The following is a 15,717-nucleotide window of genomic DNA, read 5'->3' as shown; positions in this document are numbered from 1 at the left end:
GATCAATCTCGAACTTAATATTTTCCCGAGGTTTCTCGATTAACAATTAGTCTCTCGAGGTTACTCTAATGTTTTTCCGAGACTTTCGGACATTGATTTCGTCTTGACCGATTTTGACCCCAACATACCTTTGAGTTAGTGTTAGCACCGAGATACGGTGTTAACTTAGCTCGAGTATTGATTGTTTGAATTGCTAGGGATCCGTTCGTTTAGTTGGCCGTTTGGCAAGCTGTTAGTTTTAGATTAAGGTCGAGCATACCTTAGTCGGTGTGGATTAAGGATTAGACTTAGGCTTTATTATTGCGCTTAGGCTAGATTGCTTGTTGTTTTTGGGTTGTTTGGGCTAGCTACATTAGGATTTGAGTTAGAGGTAGCCAGCTCTCGTTGTCCTTTTTGCGGGAGTTCAGGTTGTAGAAGATCGGATACGTAGGCCGCCGGAGTAGATTTGCAGTGCATTGTGCTACGGTTTGATTCTTAAACATTACTTTTCCGTTGCGTTTTATTCGGGTTTGGGATCCCTAAAATATTGCAAATATTCTTAAAAGACTTAGAATTTATTTAAAATTGAACGGGTCCAATATGATATTGGTTTAGTCCGAACCGACACAACGTTAGCTCTTGGTACGGGTTGAAAAGCCTTAGGCCTCGATCTAACGGAAAACGTTAACTTCGGGTACGGGTTGCAAAGCCTTATGCCTTGAGTTAGCGGGATGTGTTAGAGGATGAACTGGTCTAAGTTGCGGAGTAAATTCTGTGGCACTGACTGGATCGTCCCTAGCTCGTCATGTAGCGCTTCCGGACCATGGTGTTGGGTTGGACGGTCAGTCATGTTCTTGTTTGATTGTTGGCTGGCCGGTTGACCTTTCATCTCCAACCCTTAGTGTTGGTCGCTCCGTCGGTCATGTTCTTGTTTGATTGTTGGCCGGTGGTTTGACCGATGCCTAGGACGGTTCGGGGGTGTTACATTCCCATTCCTTTCCTACGAAAAAATTAAAACCTTGATAAAATTTTCTAAGTCGGACGTACCTTAGTCTCATTGATTACTCGAGATTGCCTCATGTCCGTTCCTCTTTGTCTTCTACCGTTTCATTGTCAAAGGTCTTCGAAAAGTCTGATACTGAATCGAGAATCGATTTTTGATGAAACCTGAAGGAACAGTGCAGAATCGTTGCAGAATCGTTGAAGCAAAGGGAGGAGAAGTAGGCGAAGCTCGAAGAAGGCTAAGGTGGGTAGACAAGTGAAAACGAATGGCAAGATGTCACTTGAGTGGGGCTTCTTGTTTCGTCAAGCTATGAGCGAACTGGTCAGGTCAAGAAGCTTACGATCTTGTTATACTTCACGAATGATGTTTCGTAAAATATTGCCGAGCTTTTATTTAACGAGAGTTAATCAAAATGTTGTCGAGTTAATTTTACGGAAATTGTTTTGTAAAATTAGTTTGGATAATATTTGGGTCAATCCTTATGAGGATTGGCCGTGCTTGACGAATGTTTTGTTTGCGGGAACTCGGAAAGTCGCAAAACACGGATTTCTGGCGACCCGGGGGCTTAGATCTTATGCACGAAGACTAACCGCCCGACGACCCGAGCCAGCACGGGGCTAGCCGCCCGGCGGCCACGGCCAGCACGGGCGCTTGCCGCCGGCGACCACGGCCAGCACGGGCGCTAGCCGCCGGCGGCCACGGCCAGCACGGGGCTAGCCGCCCGTCGGCCACGGCCAGCACGGGCGCTAGCCGCCCGGCGACCGTGGCCAGCACGGGCGCTAGCTGCCGGCGGCCACGGCCAGCACGGGGCTAGCCGCCCGGCGACCACGGCCAGCACGGGCGCTAGCCGCCGGCGGCCACGGCCAGCACGGGGCTAGCCGCCCGGCGACCACGGCCAGCACGGGCGCAAGCCGCCGGCGGCCACGGCCAGCACGGGGCTAGCCGCCCGGCGACCACGGCCAGCACGGGCGCTAGCTGCCGGCGGCCACGGCCAGCACGGGGCTAGCCGCCCGGCGACCACGGCCAGCACGGGCGCTAGCTGCCGGCAGCCACGGCCAGCACGGGGCTAGCCGCCCGGCGGCCACGGCCAGCACGGGGCTAGCCGCCGGCGGCCATGGCCAGCACGGGCGCTAGCTGCCGGCGGCCACGGCCAGCGCGGGGGCTAGCCGCCCGGCGGCCACGGCCGCGACCGGAGTCGGCTGCTTGGTTCCTTCGGCTTGTGCGTGTTTTTGCGTTTTTTTTAGTTTTCCGTAGGTTTTTCCTCGTGTAGAAAATGTTTTGTTGCCCGGCGACCAGTGCAGCACGGGCGCGTTAGCCGCCCGGCGCCTAGAGGCAGCACGGGCGTGGTAGCCGCCCGGCGCCTAGGGACAGCACGGGCGTGCTAGCCGCCCGGGACTGTGCTTCCTCGCGGGACCTGCCTGTTTTTCTCATTTTTTTAAAGGTTTCTTGATCGACACTTAGTCTCTCGAGGTTTCTTTAATTGTTTTTCCGAGACTTTTGGACATTGATTTCATCATGATCCCAGCAAGGAATTGTTTCTTAGAACGTTGTTGACCTTTTATTTTACGAGAGTTATTTCACAAAATGTTGTCGAGTTAATTTTACGGAAACTGTTTGTAAAATGTTGTCGAGTTTAATCATGCAAAAGCTGTCTCGTGAAATATTTTTCGAGAATTTATTTTACGAAAGGTATTCCGTAAAATGTTATCGAATTTAGCATTAGAAACGCTGATTGGTAACCCGATCAATCGTGCTTTCTGTTTCATGAGTAATCTGGGGTTTCTCCGCGATTTCCAGGAGAACAAGTCTTTATTTTTCCGGGAAATTCTAAAAAACATTTCCAGTCGAAACTCAGACCGTCATATCAGCCTTGGGCTCGATCCTACCTAAAATCGTATGTGGGTCGTTTAGCCGTGATTCGGGCCCCTTTGGGCTGTCTTGGGACTTAGACGTTTTTACGATTTTTCTTTAGAAAAAGCCGTTGATGTGACGCTGGTTTTTCCGAAAATATTTCAATTCCCCGTATAGTTAAGGCAACTGGTGTTCAAGCTAACCATAGCCGTTTTATACGGCAGGCAGGAATCCGTCTCCACTACCAAGTCTTTTTATGAATTTTCCCGAAGTCTTTCTTCGATAATCCCAAACGAGGGGGTTGGGTCCATGGACCCGAGGACCGTGTTGCAGGAACTTGGACGGGGTGCATGGTTGATAGGACCCGAACTTGGTTGGGATGGTCCGTTCTCGGGACGTTTGTCCGTAAGATGATAATCTTAGATAACTGTTTGCATAAGCGTTGGTCGTAGGAGCAGTCACTGCTGAAGTTGTTTTACCAGCGTCGATGTGAGCTGTGAGTTTGTCTTTCATATTTCCAGACATTGCTTTGATCAAGCGTTTTGCGGCCGTAAGAGTAAGAGTAATCCGTCCCCCCCCTCCTTCTAGCGCCAAACTGTGGGAACCGAAATTCGCACTGTCGATTTTGATTAAGTAAAACGGAAGAAAGCTAAGTAAACCTAACTTTCCCTGAAGGTCCGGATTCTCTGCGACAACCAACGACAAGTGATCAAATAAATGCAGAAAGGTTTTATTGAGATTTGGGACTGGACCTTAAGGAAGGCTGCCTACGTACCCCTTTCGAGGATCAAGTCGGACGTAGTTCAGTTGGATGGGTTTGAACAAGAGATCGAACTGCCTGGCGGAGTTCGTCTAGTACGAGCGTTAGTCATAGAAACGGGCATGTCGGAATAATGCCTAGGGTTTCTATGTGCGGAACTCTAAGTAAAAGGATTGTTAGATCCTTCCGAGAGAGACAGGAGCCTGCAGACAAGATGAAAATAGAACGAGAGGCGGCCGGACGTTCTAGGTCCTACCTTGCTAGTCTACCGCCTGAATTCTAAGTTCTTAACCTAACAGGAGCTCTCTAGGTCTCCAATCTCGGATTTCTCTCTCTCTTAATGATTTTCGCTCTCCTTTTCCTCCTCTCCCAAAGCTCCTTTATATACTCCTTCTTATGACGGTCTATTCTCCTTTTGGGCCGCGAAGCGGGCTTTTTCCATTTTCGTCGGCCTTCATGTTTATCGGGAAACTTGACATTTATCTTCGGGAAACTTGACATTTATCCTTCTGGAAGTTTAGCATTTATCTTGTTATGTGAAGATAAACGTAAATCGTCGTATCTATCTCAGACAATCGTAAGCGGACTGTCCGATCGCGTTTGGTCCCTTTCGGGCCGTTTCTAGGACTTCCGTTGTTTTCTACGATTTCTTCGGAAGATCTTCAATCCTTCGTAGAGTTGAGATGAGTGGTGTCTTAAGATAACCATCACTATTTCGCACGAATAATTTAAGATCTTCCTTCCCGTTGATATCTTACGAGTTTCCGAAGTGTTTCCGACGATCTTAGTTTGGAGTAAGAGCGGGAGTTTTGTACGCGGAATCTCAACGATTCGTTCCGCGAAAACTTGGGAAAGACGCAAAGTACAGACTTCTGACGGCCGGGGCCTAGAACTTATGCACGGAAGCTTGTCATCCGAAGACCCGAGCCAGCACGGGGCTAGCCGCCCGGCGGCCATGGCCAGCACGGGCGCTAGCCGCAGGCGGCCACGGCCAGCATGGGGCTAGCCGCCCGGCGGCCACGGCCAGCACGGGCGCTAGCCGCCGGCGGCCACGGCCAGCGCGGGGCTAGCCGCCCGGCGGCCACGGCCAGCACGGGCGCTAGCCGCCGCCGGCCACGGCCAGCACGGGGGCTAGCCGCCCGGCGGCCACGACCAGCACGTGCGTCTCGACGAGGGCTTCGATTTGATATGTTGATCGTTTTCTGGGTCCTCACGGTTTGAGAGAACGGGCTCTTTGAAGTTTCCCGGCGGCCAGGACCAGCATGGGGGCTTAGCCGCCCGGCGGCCAGGACCAGCACGGGGGCTAGCCGCCGGCGGCCAGTACCAGCACGTGCGTCTCGACGAGGGCTTCGATTTGATATCTTGATCGTTCTCTGGATCCTCACGGTTTGAGAGAACGGGCTCTTTGAAGTTTAAAGGCAGATTCCTTGTCGTTCGGCCTATCCAAACTTAGATCACTTCCCTTTTCTTCCGTATACTTTCGTATGGTCGTGTCATCTCAGCTACGGACCTAATGTCTCTCGGTTCTTCTTGATTGTATCATCGAAGTTTTACGACTAAATCTGAGTTGGTTTTCTCGTAAAGTTTATCGTGTAAAACAAGAACGATCGACTTTAACATAGGTTTTTTAAGCTGTACGACTTGTTTTGCTTTCGACGCTTGTTTTATGGAAAGTCCGCGCATGATAAATATTTTTAGCCGTTGATTTCGAGATAACCGTTTTTGACCCCAACAAAGATTAAAGATGCTGCTGTGTGGAGGACATCATCAGAGATCGAGTATATGGAAGATGCACTTGGAAGCTGTCTTGCTTGGCCAGAGGATAAAGTTCTATTGGTGAGATCTCGTTTATTTGTTACATATGTGGAAATATGTCAAGCTAATCAGATAATTTGTCTTTCTGTGCAGGTTTAAAAACAGAGCCAAAGGAACCAAGCAACAAGACTCTTTGTGTTTTTAATGACTGTTTTTCAGTGACTCTGTTTTTAATGACTCTGTTTTTCTAAGACATCATCGGCTTTCGGTTTCTGTCTTTCAAAACGTGACCAAGTGTTATTTGCCTTTTATCTTGTGCTTTTAGAATCTTAACTAATTAAGGTTTATGATGCAATGTGTTTGTCTTAATTCACAACAAGGCCCAAAATTATAATGTTGAAATATATAACAAAGCAAAAGATAACTTTTAGTGTTTAGGGTAATGATAGGGTTTAGTGATTCATTAACAAAAAAATGTAATTTGTAACCATGAGATAACACGACACACAAACAAAGATAAAATTATGAATCAAGTGAACTTTCCACACTTTTGTCATCGATGGTTTATGTATGTTCATGTAAGTTTTAGGGGTTAGGGTATAAATTGGTTTACTTTGAGTGTTTGGTGTTTATAGGTTCACAACATGATTTTGTTTTCCATAATCTACTTTGTACTGATTATATGATCATTGTTAAATGTAGATATATATTCAAATACAAGTATACACCATCCTAAATCATATCAAAATCAAAGAAAATCCATGTTGTTCCACAAAATCAAACCATCCATCGTTAGTTCATGCACGAGACAAACAAAAAAAATTCCACTAATTATATCCATTGGATCGAGATGATTCAACGGTGGAGATTAGTTCTTTAGGTTATCCTTGTCATTGTCTCTCATTGGTCGAGAGCTTTTTTGGAGGCAACCTGAAATTTTTCTACTTTTCGGAGCCAAACGAAAACATATTTTCTTTATCGACTTCTCTCTCTTTCCCTCAAACCACCACAAATCTCTCTCAAGGAACCACGATTCTCTCTTAATCCACCACGAATCTCTCTCCTTCCATCTCAAACCAACACAAAATCTGTATAAGCCACCACAAATCTCTCCGACCCTCCACAATTTCATCTCCAATCTCTCTTCAAGACACACGATTTAGGTTACAGAGATCTCTTCTTACAGGTTAGCGCCTCATATTATATTTCTTTGATAAATAACCCACAGACTTTCAATATCTTGTTCGATTTGTAGAGATGGTAAAAGATCTATTTTGGTTTAATTTTCTAATTTTATCTTACCTAATTTATTCTTCTAATTTTTCAGTTTTATCTTCCCTCAAGATTTGAAGCGTTACAGACTCTACTCAATTTCCAGGTCAGAGAAACTCCAATAGCTTCTTCGATTTGTTACCTTGTCTTCTGATAGTCAAAGATCTAACTTTGGATTAATTTTTCATCTAGCAACTCTAATGGAAGCAAGGAAGAGCATTGTCTTAGCCCTCGCTGCAGTCGGTGTGAAGCCCCAACCCAAACAACAACAGCCACAACGTGAAGCGGTCAACACATCTCAGATGCAACGCCCAATACCAGAACAAGGACAGTCCTCAGGAGGTAATGATGTGGAAGAGATAACCAGAGCCGAGTTTAGATGCTCTCAAGGCTACCACTTGACACGCATTGAAGAACCTGAAGAAGACATCGAGCCAATGTTCCTGAACCTTATCAGATCCATGAATGCCCGCAACTCATCTGGTCAATAATAATGCCTAGATTTCTATAAACCATTTGCTTCAGGATCTATTGTAGTTAATCATTCTACTCTTTTGGTATGTTTGTAGTTTGTAATTTGTTTCTTTTATGTGCTATATATTTTTTTTAATTTATAATTATATTCAATATTCAGAACAAAACAATTATATCACGAAAAATCAAAATACCTATCAAAATTAATTTACAAATGTTTCATTATACCAAAAATATGGCACTCGAACATTAGCTATGAAAATTAACATCCTAGCACAAGAAAAAAGTTATTTAATAATATTTAGCAGCACAGAAAAATAGCTATTATAGGTTCACCCATTAAAAATACCAAAAGTTACAAAAACATTTTCCGTAACAAGAAGAAAGTGATATTATAAATTATATTATCTCAGATACAAAACGCCATATAAAACTGTAATACAGCACTAAAGTGTCGCTATTAAACAAGTTTAATACAGCAATAACTAATCGCTATTATAGCTACACTTTGTCGCAGCACACGATTAGTGCTATAGTAGGGGGGGGGAGGTCTACCATAGCTGCCGCTGTTAGAGCGTTTACAAAAACGCTATGAAAACCCTATAATAGCGTTTTCTCGGCGCTGCTAATGCCGATATTTCTTGTAGTGCAAACCAACTCCGACCAGAAGACATTCAGACCATACCAACACTTCCACAAGACATCATAGGCGGACAGGAGGAGTTCTACAAGTTCACACCATGCACCAGCCAACACAGGATCAGGAGGATCCCCATTAACTCCAACTTGCCTTATTTGGAGATTCTTGCATTCAAACACCAACAGCTCTTTTTCCTTGAGTTTATGCACGACCTTAGCACCATACAAGCCATCAAGAAGGTCCCAAGAATGCTCTCTTATCCCCTCAAACCGTCCAGATTCAAGCAAAGACACATCTCTTACTTGGAGCCAAAATCCCACAAAAGGCTCCAACGGCTACTTTTTCAATTTATTGCTTTGTCTTTGATTTGTTTCCTTTCTTTTCTTCTTAGAACTTTAGCACCTTTGTATCTGAGCATTATGTAAGCTCATAGTAGACATTTGTACAAACCACCCTCAATCATCAAGTTAATAAAAAGTTTATTCAGTTTTTATCAAAATTGTTCTTTGTATAAAATATCGAGCATTGAAAGAAACATCACTAGAAGAGAAAACATATTTATCTATTAAAAGTGATAGTTTTTTATTCAATCTGATTTATTGGTTCAAAATTCTTGTGTGATGCACTTGTCTTTGTCAAAAGGTGTTGTAACAGGACTTAAGGAGCAAGAAATCAAAGGAGATGAACCACCAGGCGTGACTCTTGTGATCGACCAGAAGATAGTTCAAGACACAGAGCAGTCCATGATGCTTAATGAAGCAAAAACAGTATTAGAAGTATCACACCAAGGTAAGTGTTTAACACCACCTTCAGATACTAGTATTGATGTGTGTGTTCTTGGAACAGGGAGTAGAAATGAAAGCTATATGCTTACTGATGTTCCAAGTAAGGAACCAGACCGTAACGTAAGTCATGAACCACCTCACATGTGGAAACCAAAATCTGAACAATTGATTATTCAAATTCCAAAACCTATGGTAAGCTTCATTTTTGATCAGCATGTTCTTAATATTTCCATGAAAAGATTAATGCACTTGTCTTGTCCAAGAGAATGTGAAATTGGCTTAGGAACCAAGGAGAAGTACACTGCTCAACAAGAAGGGACACCCACCATGAAGTTACAAGATGCTGAACTAATGCCATTAAAAATCAGCATAAGCAAGGTAAGTGTTTCTAATTTCAAATCGTCCTTAATACTTGATAAAGCAGACATCATGCACTTTTCTTTGCCAAAACGTTTTGATCCGGAATAAAAAGTTGAAGTTCATAACCACCAAAGTCAAAAGTTGCAAAGAAGGCAGCAACCGAAAACAAGATATCCAAAGAGGAAAATCATTCTTCAACTTATGGAAGCTATCAAAGTAAGTCTGAGAAATTCAAATTATTTTTATCAGTGTCCAAACACAGATATAATGCACTTGCTTTTTGTCCAGAAAGTTGAGAAATTTTCAGGTTCTAAAGAAGAAAGCTTCAAAAAGATCCCACCGGATGATCTTTTGTTGCTAGGAGAATCAGCTCCAATGAAGACCAGAAACGTGGCCACAAAAATCTTGAAGGAACATCCACTCCAGAATAGATGCAATGGCCATAGCCAGAGCAGAGGCGTGATCCTTTCACATCTGTTCAAAGAAGAGCCACCAGATGCACCATGCATCACCAAACAAAAATTGTATCAAGGTAAGATTCTAAACTCCCAAAAGAGAATGAAACCTGACTTGCTCTATTGTGGTGTATCAAGTTATCCAGTTTTGAGGTCAAAACCTTTACAAGGGGGAGGGAATGATGCGGCCATCAAATCAGTAGCTGAACCAGAGGTCGACCCAACACCTTACCAAACCAGCCAAGGCGCTGACCAGGATATATGTGCACTAAAAATGCCATATCTTTCAAACCAGGAGGGTTTTCACCATGAAACCAATTTTCATGGATTCTACACTAAATATGGAGTCAAGACCAATTGTAATTATCCCCAAATCTATCCGGAGCAAGAAAATTTCAATTTTACAAACCGGAGGTTCTCCAGCCCATCCATTTGCAAGTACCAGGCCTTAGAAGAAGTTTCAAGCTCAGACATAAAGCGGCCTTCACCATATTCAATCATGGGCTTGAAGAGGGACTTATCAGCTTTTCAGGAAACCCGAAATCAAGAGAATTGGTCAAAGAAATCAGAAGTTATGAGTAATTTCCCAGAACCGGCCAAACCGACACTATCTATGGAAAGTTGCAAACCAATTCAATTTGGTTCGACCCATAGCTATTTATGGAGACCAGGAGATCATGATAGCCAATCACGATACATCTTATATGCACCAGAAGCCAGAGGATCAGGCGGATCATTTCCAACCAAACCAACTCCGACCAGAAGACATTCAGACCATACCAACACTTCCAGAAGACATCATAGGCGGCCAGGAGGAGTTCTACAAGTTCACACCATGCACCAGCCAACATAGGATCAGGAGGATCCCCATTAACTCCAACTTGTCTTATTTGGAGATTCTTGCATTCAAACTCCAACAGCTCTTTTTCCTTGAGTTAATGCACGACCTTAGCACCATCCAAGCCATCAAGAAGGTCCCAAGAATGCTCTCTTATCCCCTCAAACCTTCCAGATTCAAGCAAAGATACATCTCTTACTTGGAACCAAAATCCCACAAAAAGCTCCAATGGCTAGTTTTTCAATTTATTGTTTTGTCTTTGATTTGTTTCCTTTCTTTTCTTCTTAGAACTTTAGCACCTTTGTATCTGAGCGTTATATAAGCTCATAGTAGACATTTGTACAAACCACCGTCAATCATCAAGTTAATAAAAAGTTTATTCAGTTTTTATCAAAGATTGTTCTTTGTATAAAATATCGGTCTTTAGGATTCAAAGAGAGATTCTTTGTTGCTCTATTGATTTTGTGAGTCTAGTTTATTTGTGCAAATCAAATAAGCTCAGTACACAGATTGAGAGAGTCAATCACTTCGTTTCCATCATCCCACAGATTGAGAGATTCAATCAAACCTTCATCCGCAAATCCACTTCAATCCATCATTTGATCAAGCTGAGAGTGATACACATCCAGCAGCTTGGTTCCGCCATATCTATCCTTTTATCTTTGCTTATTTACTCTGATTTATCCCTCATAACATTAGCATCTCATTCATCTTCCATTTGTTTCAGGTTATCAAGTCAGTTTCTAGACTTATCGACCACTAGATCATATCTTTGGTTGGTCCGGTTAGAACCTCAGAAACCAATTTGGACGACCCCCATTCTGGGCTGTATCACCTGGTTTGTTTTGATTTTATGCGTATTCCCTGCTAACCTTTAACGTTTCATGGAACGCGTACAATTAACAGACAAAGTCTGAGAGTTGCAGCTGATGCACAGGTGTTAGAGAGTAACAGTCCCGAAAATGAACAAACGAATGAGGTGGAAGCTGATACTCCCGTTTTAATGCAGACTGAGCAAACCAACGCCGATGACAACGATACCACAGCTGGGGGTGAACCCATGTTCCCTGCAATAGACGAGGTAAAATATTCAACTGGCTCCTTTTGCTTAGTTATCACTGTTTACCCTATTCCCTCTTTTTAATTGAAGTGGGATGTCCCGACTTTCTCCCTTGGGCTCACGCAGGAACCGTTAGGTGAAAATGTTGCATTGCCAATCCCTTAGAGTACGTGCTTCCTCTGAGAAACATAGAAGCCCCCAGGATCGAGCAGAGGAAGAGCAAGAGGCCTAGGATCCCACCTGTTGTGCTTGATGATTTCCAGTGTGATCCCAAAATAAACGCAGGAATAACCCTGCTTTTTTGCATTGGAGAAGCTTTACATGGATGTGCTGGAGAAGGTTACCCCCCGGAAGTAAGTTTATTCATATTTTTCGTTTACTCTCTTTACATTGACTTACTCCCAACCTACATTTGTAGGGAAATAATCATTGGCCCGGACACTGCTGTTTCAACATTTGATTTCCTGAACATCGCTCTTAGATCCACACACATGACAATAATGGCAAATAAATCTGTTAACTGTTATTTTGCCCAATTAGAGGTTACGCTTCGATGGGTTACATTGGAAGTGAGGCTATCGAGGAAGGCAACAATGTTGCTGTTTTCGACACGGCCTTGCCTGCTGGCTTGATGAAACAGTACAGACATTTCGTGAAGACGGCCGTGAAAGAGAGACACAGGCTCAAATACGCTGAGGTGCCTATCAGCCGGCTCAAATCCTAAACCTTTGACAGGTTCTACTTCCCATTCAATATAAACCAGAACTACTGGATTGGCGTTTGTATCGACTGCAAGGCCTTCGCGTTACTCGTTCTTGATTCGCACACAATGATGATGTCAGACAGCATGATCAAGAAGGAGTTATCCCCGATTGCGAACATGTGTCCCTACCTCATAAGAAGCCTGAACAAAGCCGATTCATCACTGGCCCTTAAACCTTACCCAGTTACTCGTTGCAAAGGGATCCCACAGACCAGCACACTGACGGACACAGCGGTCATGACAGTTGTTCTTATCGAGGCTCATCTAGGTGGAAGTATTGATGCTTGCAAAGCCATTACACCACGCGTCCTCCCCTCAGCTGCAAAGCAGCTTGTTGTTAAATTCTTTAGCTACATCTCGAGTAGGCCTTATGTGGCCGATACAGCTTGACATTGCCCCTAACCCTCCCATTGAAACCTAACATTGTGTGTACCGTTTTTAAGTGTTGAACCATTAGTACTGTAATCCTGATCAGACTTTGTTTGGGGTATTTTTCTTTGCTTCATGGATATTGAAACCATATTTGCTTAATAAGTTCATCTCCTATGTATTTTATACTATTTCATTTACATGTTATTATACTTGTCACACGTATCAACATCGTTGGATGTTAACAACAGTAATTAGTGACTAAGTGTTGTACCTGCAACCTAAATCAGTTAGCCGATAACAATTTCAATTCGCCGATAACAGTTTTAAGTGTTGAACCATTAGTACTGTAATCCTGATCAGACTTTGTTTGGAGTATTTTTCTTTGCTTCATGGATATTGAAACTTTCTTTTCGTCCTGGACCTCCTACTCTGCATTTATGATATGCCTAACCCCATATCCAGTAGAGACCGAGAAGCTACGAGCCAAGTTAGCAGATACCCTTGGAGTTAACGGGGTAACTGTTGAATTTGCTGCGGCACGTCTTGAGGAAAACCACCCCATCAGCATAGTACGAATGTACTCAACCAGTGCGACTATAAGAAACTCTATGGCACTTGCTAGAGCAGAGTTGAGGGACTCGGTAAGGTTGCTGGTCATTATATTGTACCTAGCCCCTGGGAAGTGCGACCTTGCCCAATGCTCAAGACCAATCCTTATCAAGTAGTCAGCACACGCAATGTCGACCACCATTATCTTGTTGAAGTGTATGCAGAAGTCCTCTATACGGTAAGCGCTAGCTGCTCTCGATATCAGGTATAGGAGGTGTTTCTTCTTGAATATGGTCTGCACATTTCGCTGGAGATGCATCAGGCAAGCACAGTGCCTTGCTTGAGGATAAATCTGCATGTTTAATTGAATCAAAATGTCCATGTTAAACGCAATATTTCAACATAACCGATAATTTTGTTATTGGATCGATATAACTCTTCCTAGTTTATAACTTCTTGATTAGCCGATAATATTAATAGTTACGTACAAGCACACTTTATCTTTTACAAGAAATACTTTAAACTTGCCCTTCTGATGCCACTGTAAATAGCTGTGTGGCGATCTGAAACGAACACCAGATCCTCAGCATCGGGTACTAATTGTTTGAGGTTGGTGAAGAACCAACTCCACGACTGATCATTCTCACTTTCAACTATCCCAAACCCTAGAGGGAATATCTGGTAATTACCGTCCTTTGCGCTTGCTGTTAGGAGACAGCCCGCATACTTCCCATTCAGGTGCGTACCATCTATTATCACGACCTTCCTCATATACTGAAATCCCTGCACACTTGCCCCGAATGCTAGGAACATGTATTTGAAACGCTGAGCACCATCAGGGCCCGGCGTCGTCTCTAAAGCAACAACGGAACCAGGGTTCGCAAGGGCCACCTGCTCTAGGTAAGATGGCAATGAGAGGTATCCTGTTTCTGCGCTCCCATCCCCTTGACTGATTGCCTCCTCTGGGATCTCCATGCCTTCCAGTATGTGATAAGAACTTGGTGGTCACTCCTCATTAGCTCCCGAAGCGCGGTTGGACGGGGACTGGCTCCTCCAACACCCCTGTATCTTCTTCTGATCATATTGCTGATCACCGAGGCAGTTGCATGACTACGGAAAGCCCACCTATCATCAACCGAACAGCTGTGTTCACTAACGTCTAGATCTCAAACCTTGAGCATCCCCCAATCTTTGTGGCGTAAACCCTCCAGCCACAAATTGTTCCTACACATTCCAGTAGCATTTTCCCTGGCTCGGACTTCTTAACTAAGAACCTAAACTTGTTGGATATGGCGTATAGTGTCAAATGCATCTTCAAATCCTCCTTGCTCGGGAAAACCTGTCCCACGCGTAGGTGGTTGCTAGCAGTCATGTCAGTGCCCTCTGCACATCATAAATGTAACAATGTTTTCAGAATTTTTTCTACTAATATATATGATAACAGATAATATATCATTTCCGCTAACGATAAGGATAACGCTCAAGTGTGAAGAATAATCACCAAGTATTTGGCAGTCATCGTCATCTCCCACCAGAGGTGTGCCTCTGCCCATAACTGGTAAAATTTCCTCTGTTGGCATCTCAAATTCCATAATAAGATTACGGACCACGTTATCACCCATCTCGGATGGACCAACTCCTGTTGTAGCACCTATCCTAGTAGATAACCCTGCACAGGAAGCTGTAACCAATACTATTATGTGTAGCTGTTAACGCAAATACAATTCGCTCAATCACTAACACATACTCCATTTATAAAAATGAATAAAAACCTGTACCTCTAAGTATGGCCAAAGTACCTGTATTCGACCCTATTCCCGTGAAACTAGTTCCATCCTCACCGAACTCAAAATCATCATGGACTGGCCCTCCTCTATCATCACCAAATTTCCTGTTACCCTTATCCTTATGTAACGGCAACGTACCCCCTTCATCTCCCACCACTGAGGCAAACCAAGAATCTTCCACAATTATTAGATAGTCATGTAATACACTAAATATTACTAGTTAGCGCTTTAAAGTGGATAGTCCTAACCTGCGGGTACCGTTTGAGAGCAATGGATCTGGTCAGTCACATCCTCCAAGCTAATGATACCAGATGCCGCACGAGCCCCCCCCCCTACTCTGCATTTATGATATGCCTAACCCCATATCCAGTAGAGACCGAGAAGCTACGAGCCAAGTTAGCAGATACCCTTGGAGTTAACGGGGTAACTGTTGAATTTGCTGCGGCACGTCTTGAGGAAAACCACCCCATCAGCATAGTACGAATGTACTCAACCAGTGCGACTATAAGAAACTCTATGGCACTTGCTAGAGCAGAGTTGAGGGACTCGGTAAGGTTGCTGGTCATTATATTGTACCTAGCCCCTGGGAAGTGCGACCTTGCCCAATGCTCAAGACCAATCCTTATCAAGTAGTCAGCACACGCAATGTCGACCACCATTATCTTGTTGAAGTGTATGCAGAAGTCCTCTATACGGTAAGCCCTAGCTGCTCTCGATATCAGGTATAGGAGGTGTTTCTTCTTGAATATGGTCTGCACATTTCGCTGGAGATGCATCAGGCAAGCACAGTGCCTTGCTTGAGGATAAATCTGCATGTTTAATTGAATCAAAATGTCCATGTTAAACGCAATATTTCAACATAACCGATAATTTTATTATTGGATCGATATAACTCTTCCTAGTTTATAACTTCTTGATTAGCCGATAATATTAATAGTTACGTACAAGCACACTTTATCTTTTACAAGAAATACTTTAAACTTGCCCTTCTGATGCCACTGTAAATAGCTGTGT

At 43.8% G+C, this 15,717-nt stretch overlaps 1 protein-coding gene and 1 long non-coding RNA gene across 2 annotated transcripts; one reads left to right on the top strand and one right to left on the bottom strand.

Moving 5' to 3' along the window:
• The first annotated feature begins 6 nt into the window (after positions 1-6).
• Positions 7-7,209, top strand: LOC108820894 (uncharacterized). Its single transcript, XR_008934927.1, has 4 exons — positions 7-5,429; positions 5,502-6,534; positions 6,676-6,726; positions 6,813-7,209. It is a non-coding gene; the product is annotated as an uncharacterized LOC108820894 (long non-coding RNA).
• Positions 7,210-12,791: 5,582 nt separating this feature from the next.
• LOC108834609 (uncharacterized) lies at positions 12,792-13,891 on the bottom strand. The gene is made up of 2 exons (XM_018607937.1): positions 13,445-13,891; positions 12,792-13,268 (listed from the first exon to the last, which is right to left on the bottom strand). The coding sequence occupies exons 1-2, from the start codon at positions 13,889-13,891 to the stop codon at positions 12,792-12,794; spliced, it is 924 nt and encodes a 307-aa protein (XP_018463439.1).
• Positions 13,892-15,717: the final 1,826 nt, after the last annotated feature.

The sequence above is a fragment of the Raphanus sativus genome, chromosome 6, assembly GCF_000801105.2.
Source record: "Raphanus sativus cultivar WK10039 chromosome 6, ASM80110v3, whole genome shotgun sequence".
NCBI lineage: Eukaryota > Viridiplantae > Streptophyta > Magnoliopsida > Brassicales > Brassicaceae > Raphanus > Raphanus sativus.
Note: the sequence above shows the minus strand (reverse complement) of the source record. Positions and strands in the feature narration are given on the sequence as shown.

Excerpts from the sequence above, each read along its gene's own strand:
- LOC108834609 (XM_018607937.1), bottom strand. The coding sequence starts at position 13,891 with ATGGAGATCCCAGAGGAGGCAATCAGTCAAGGGGATGGGAGCGCAGAA. Across the intron at positions 13,269-13,444 it reads TTTACAGTGGCATCAGAAGG|ATTTATCCTCAAGCAAGGCA; the intron begins GCAAGTTTAAAG and ends TTAAACATGCAG.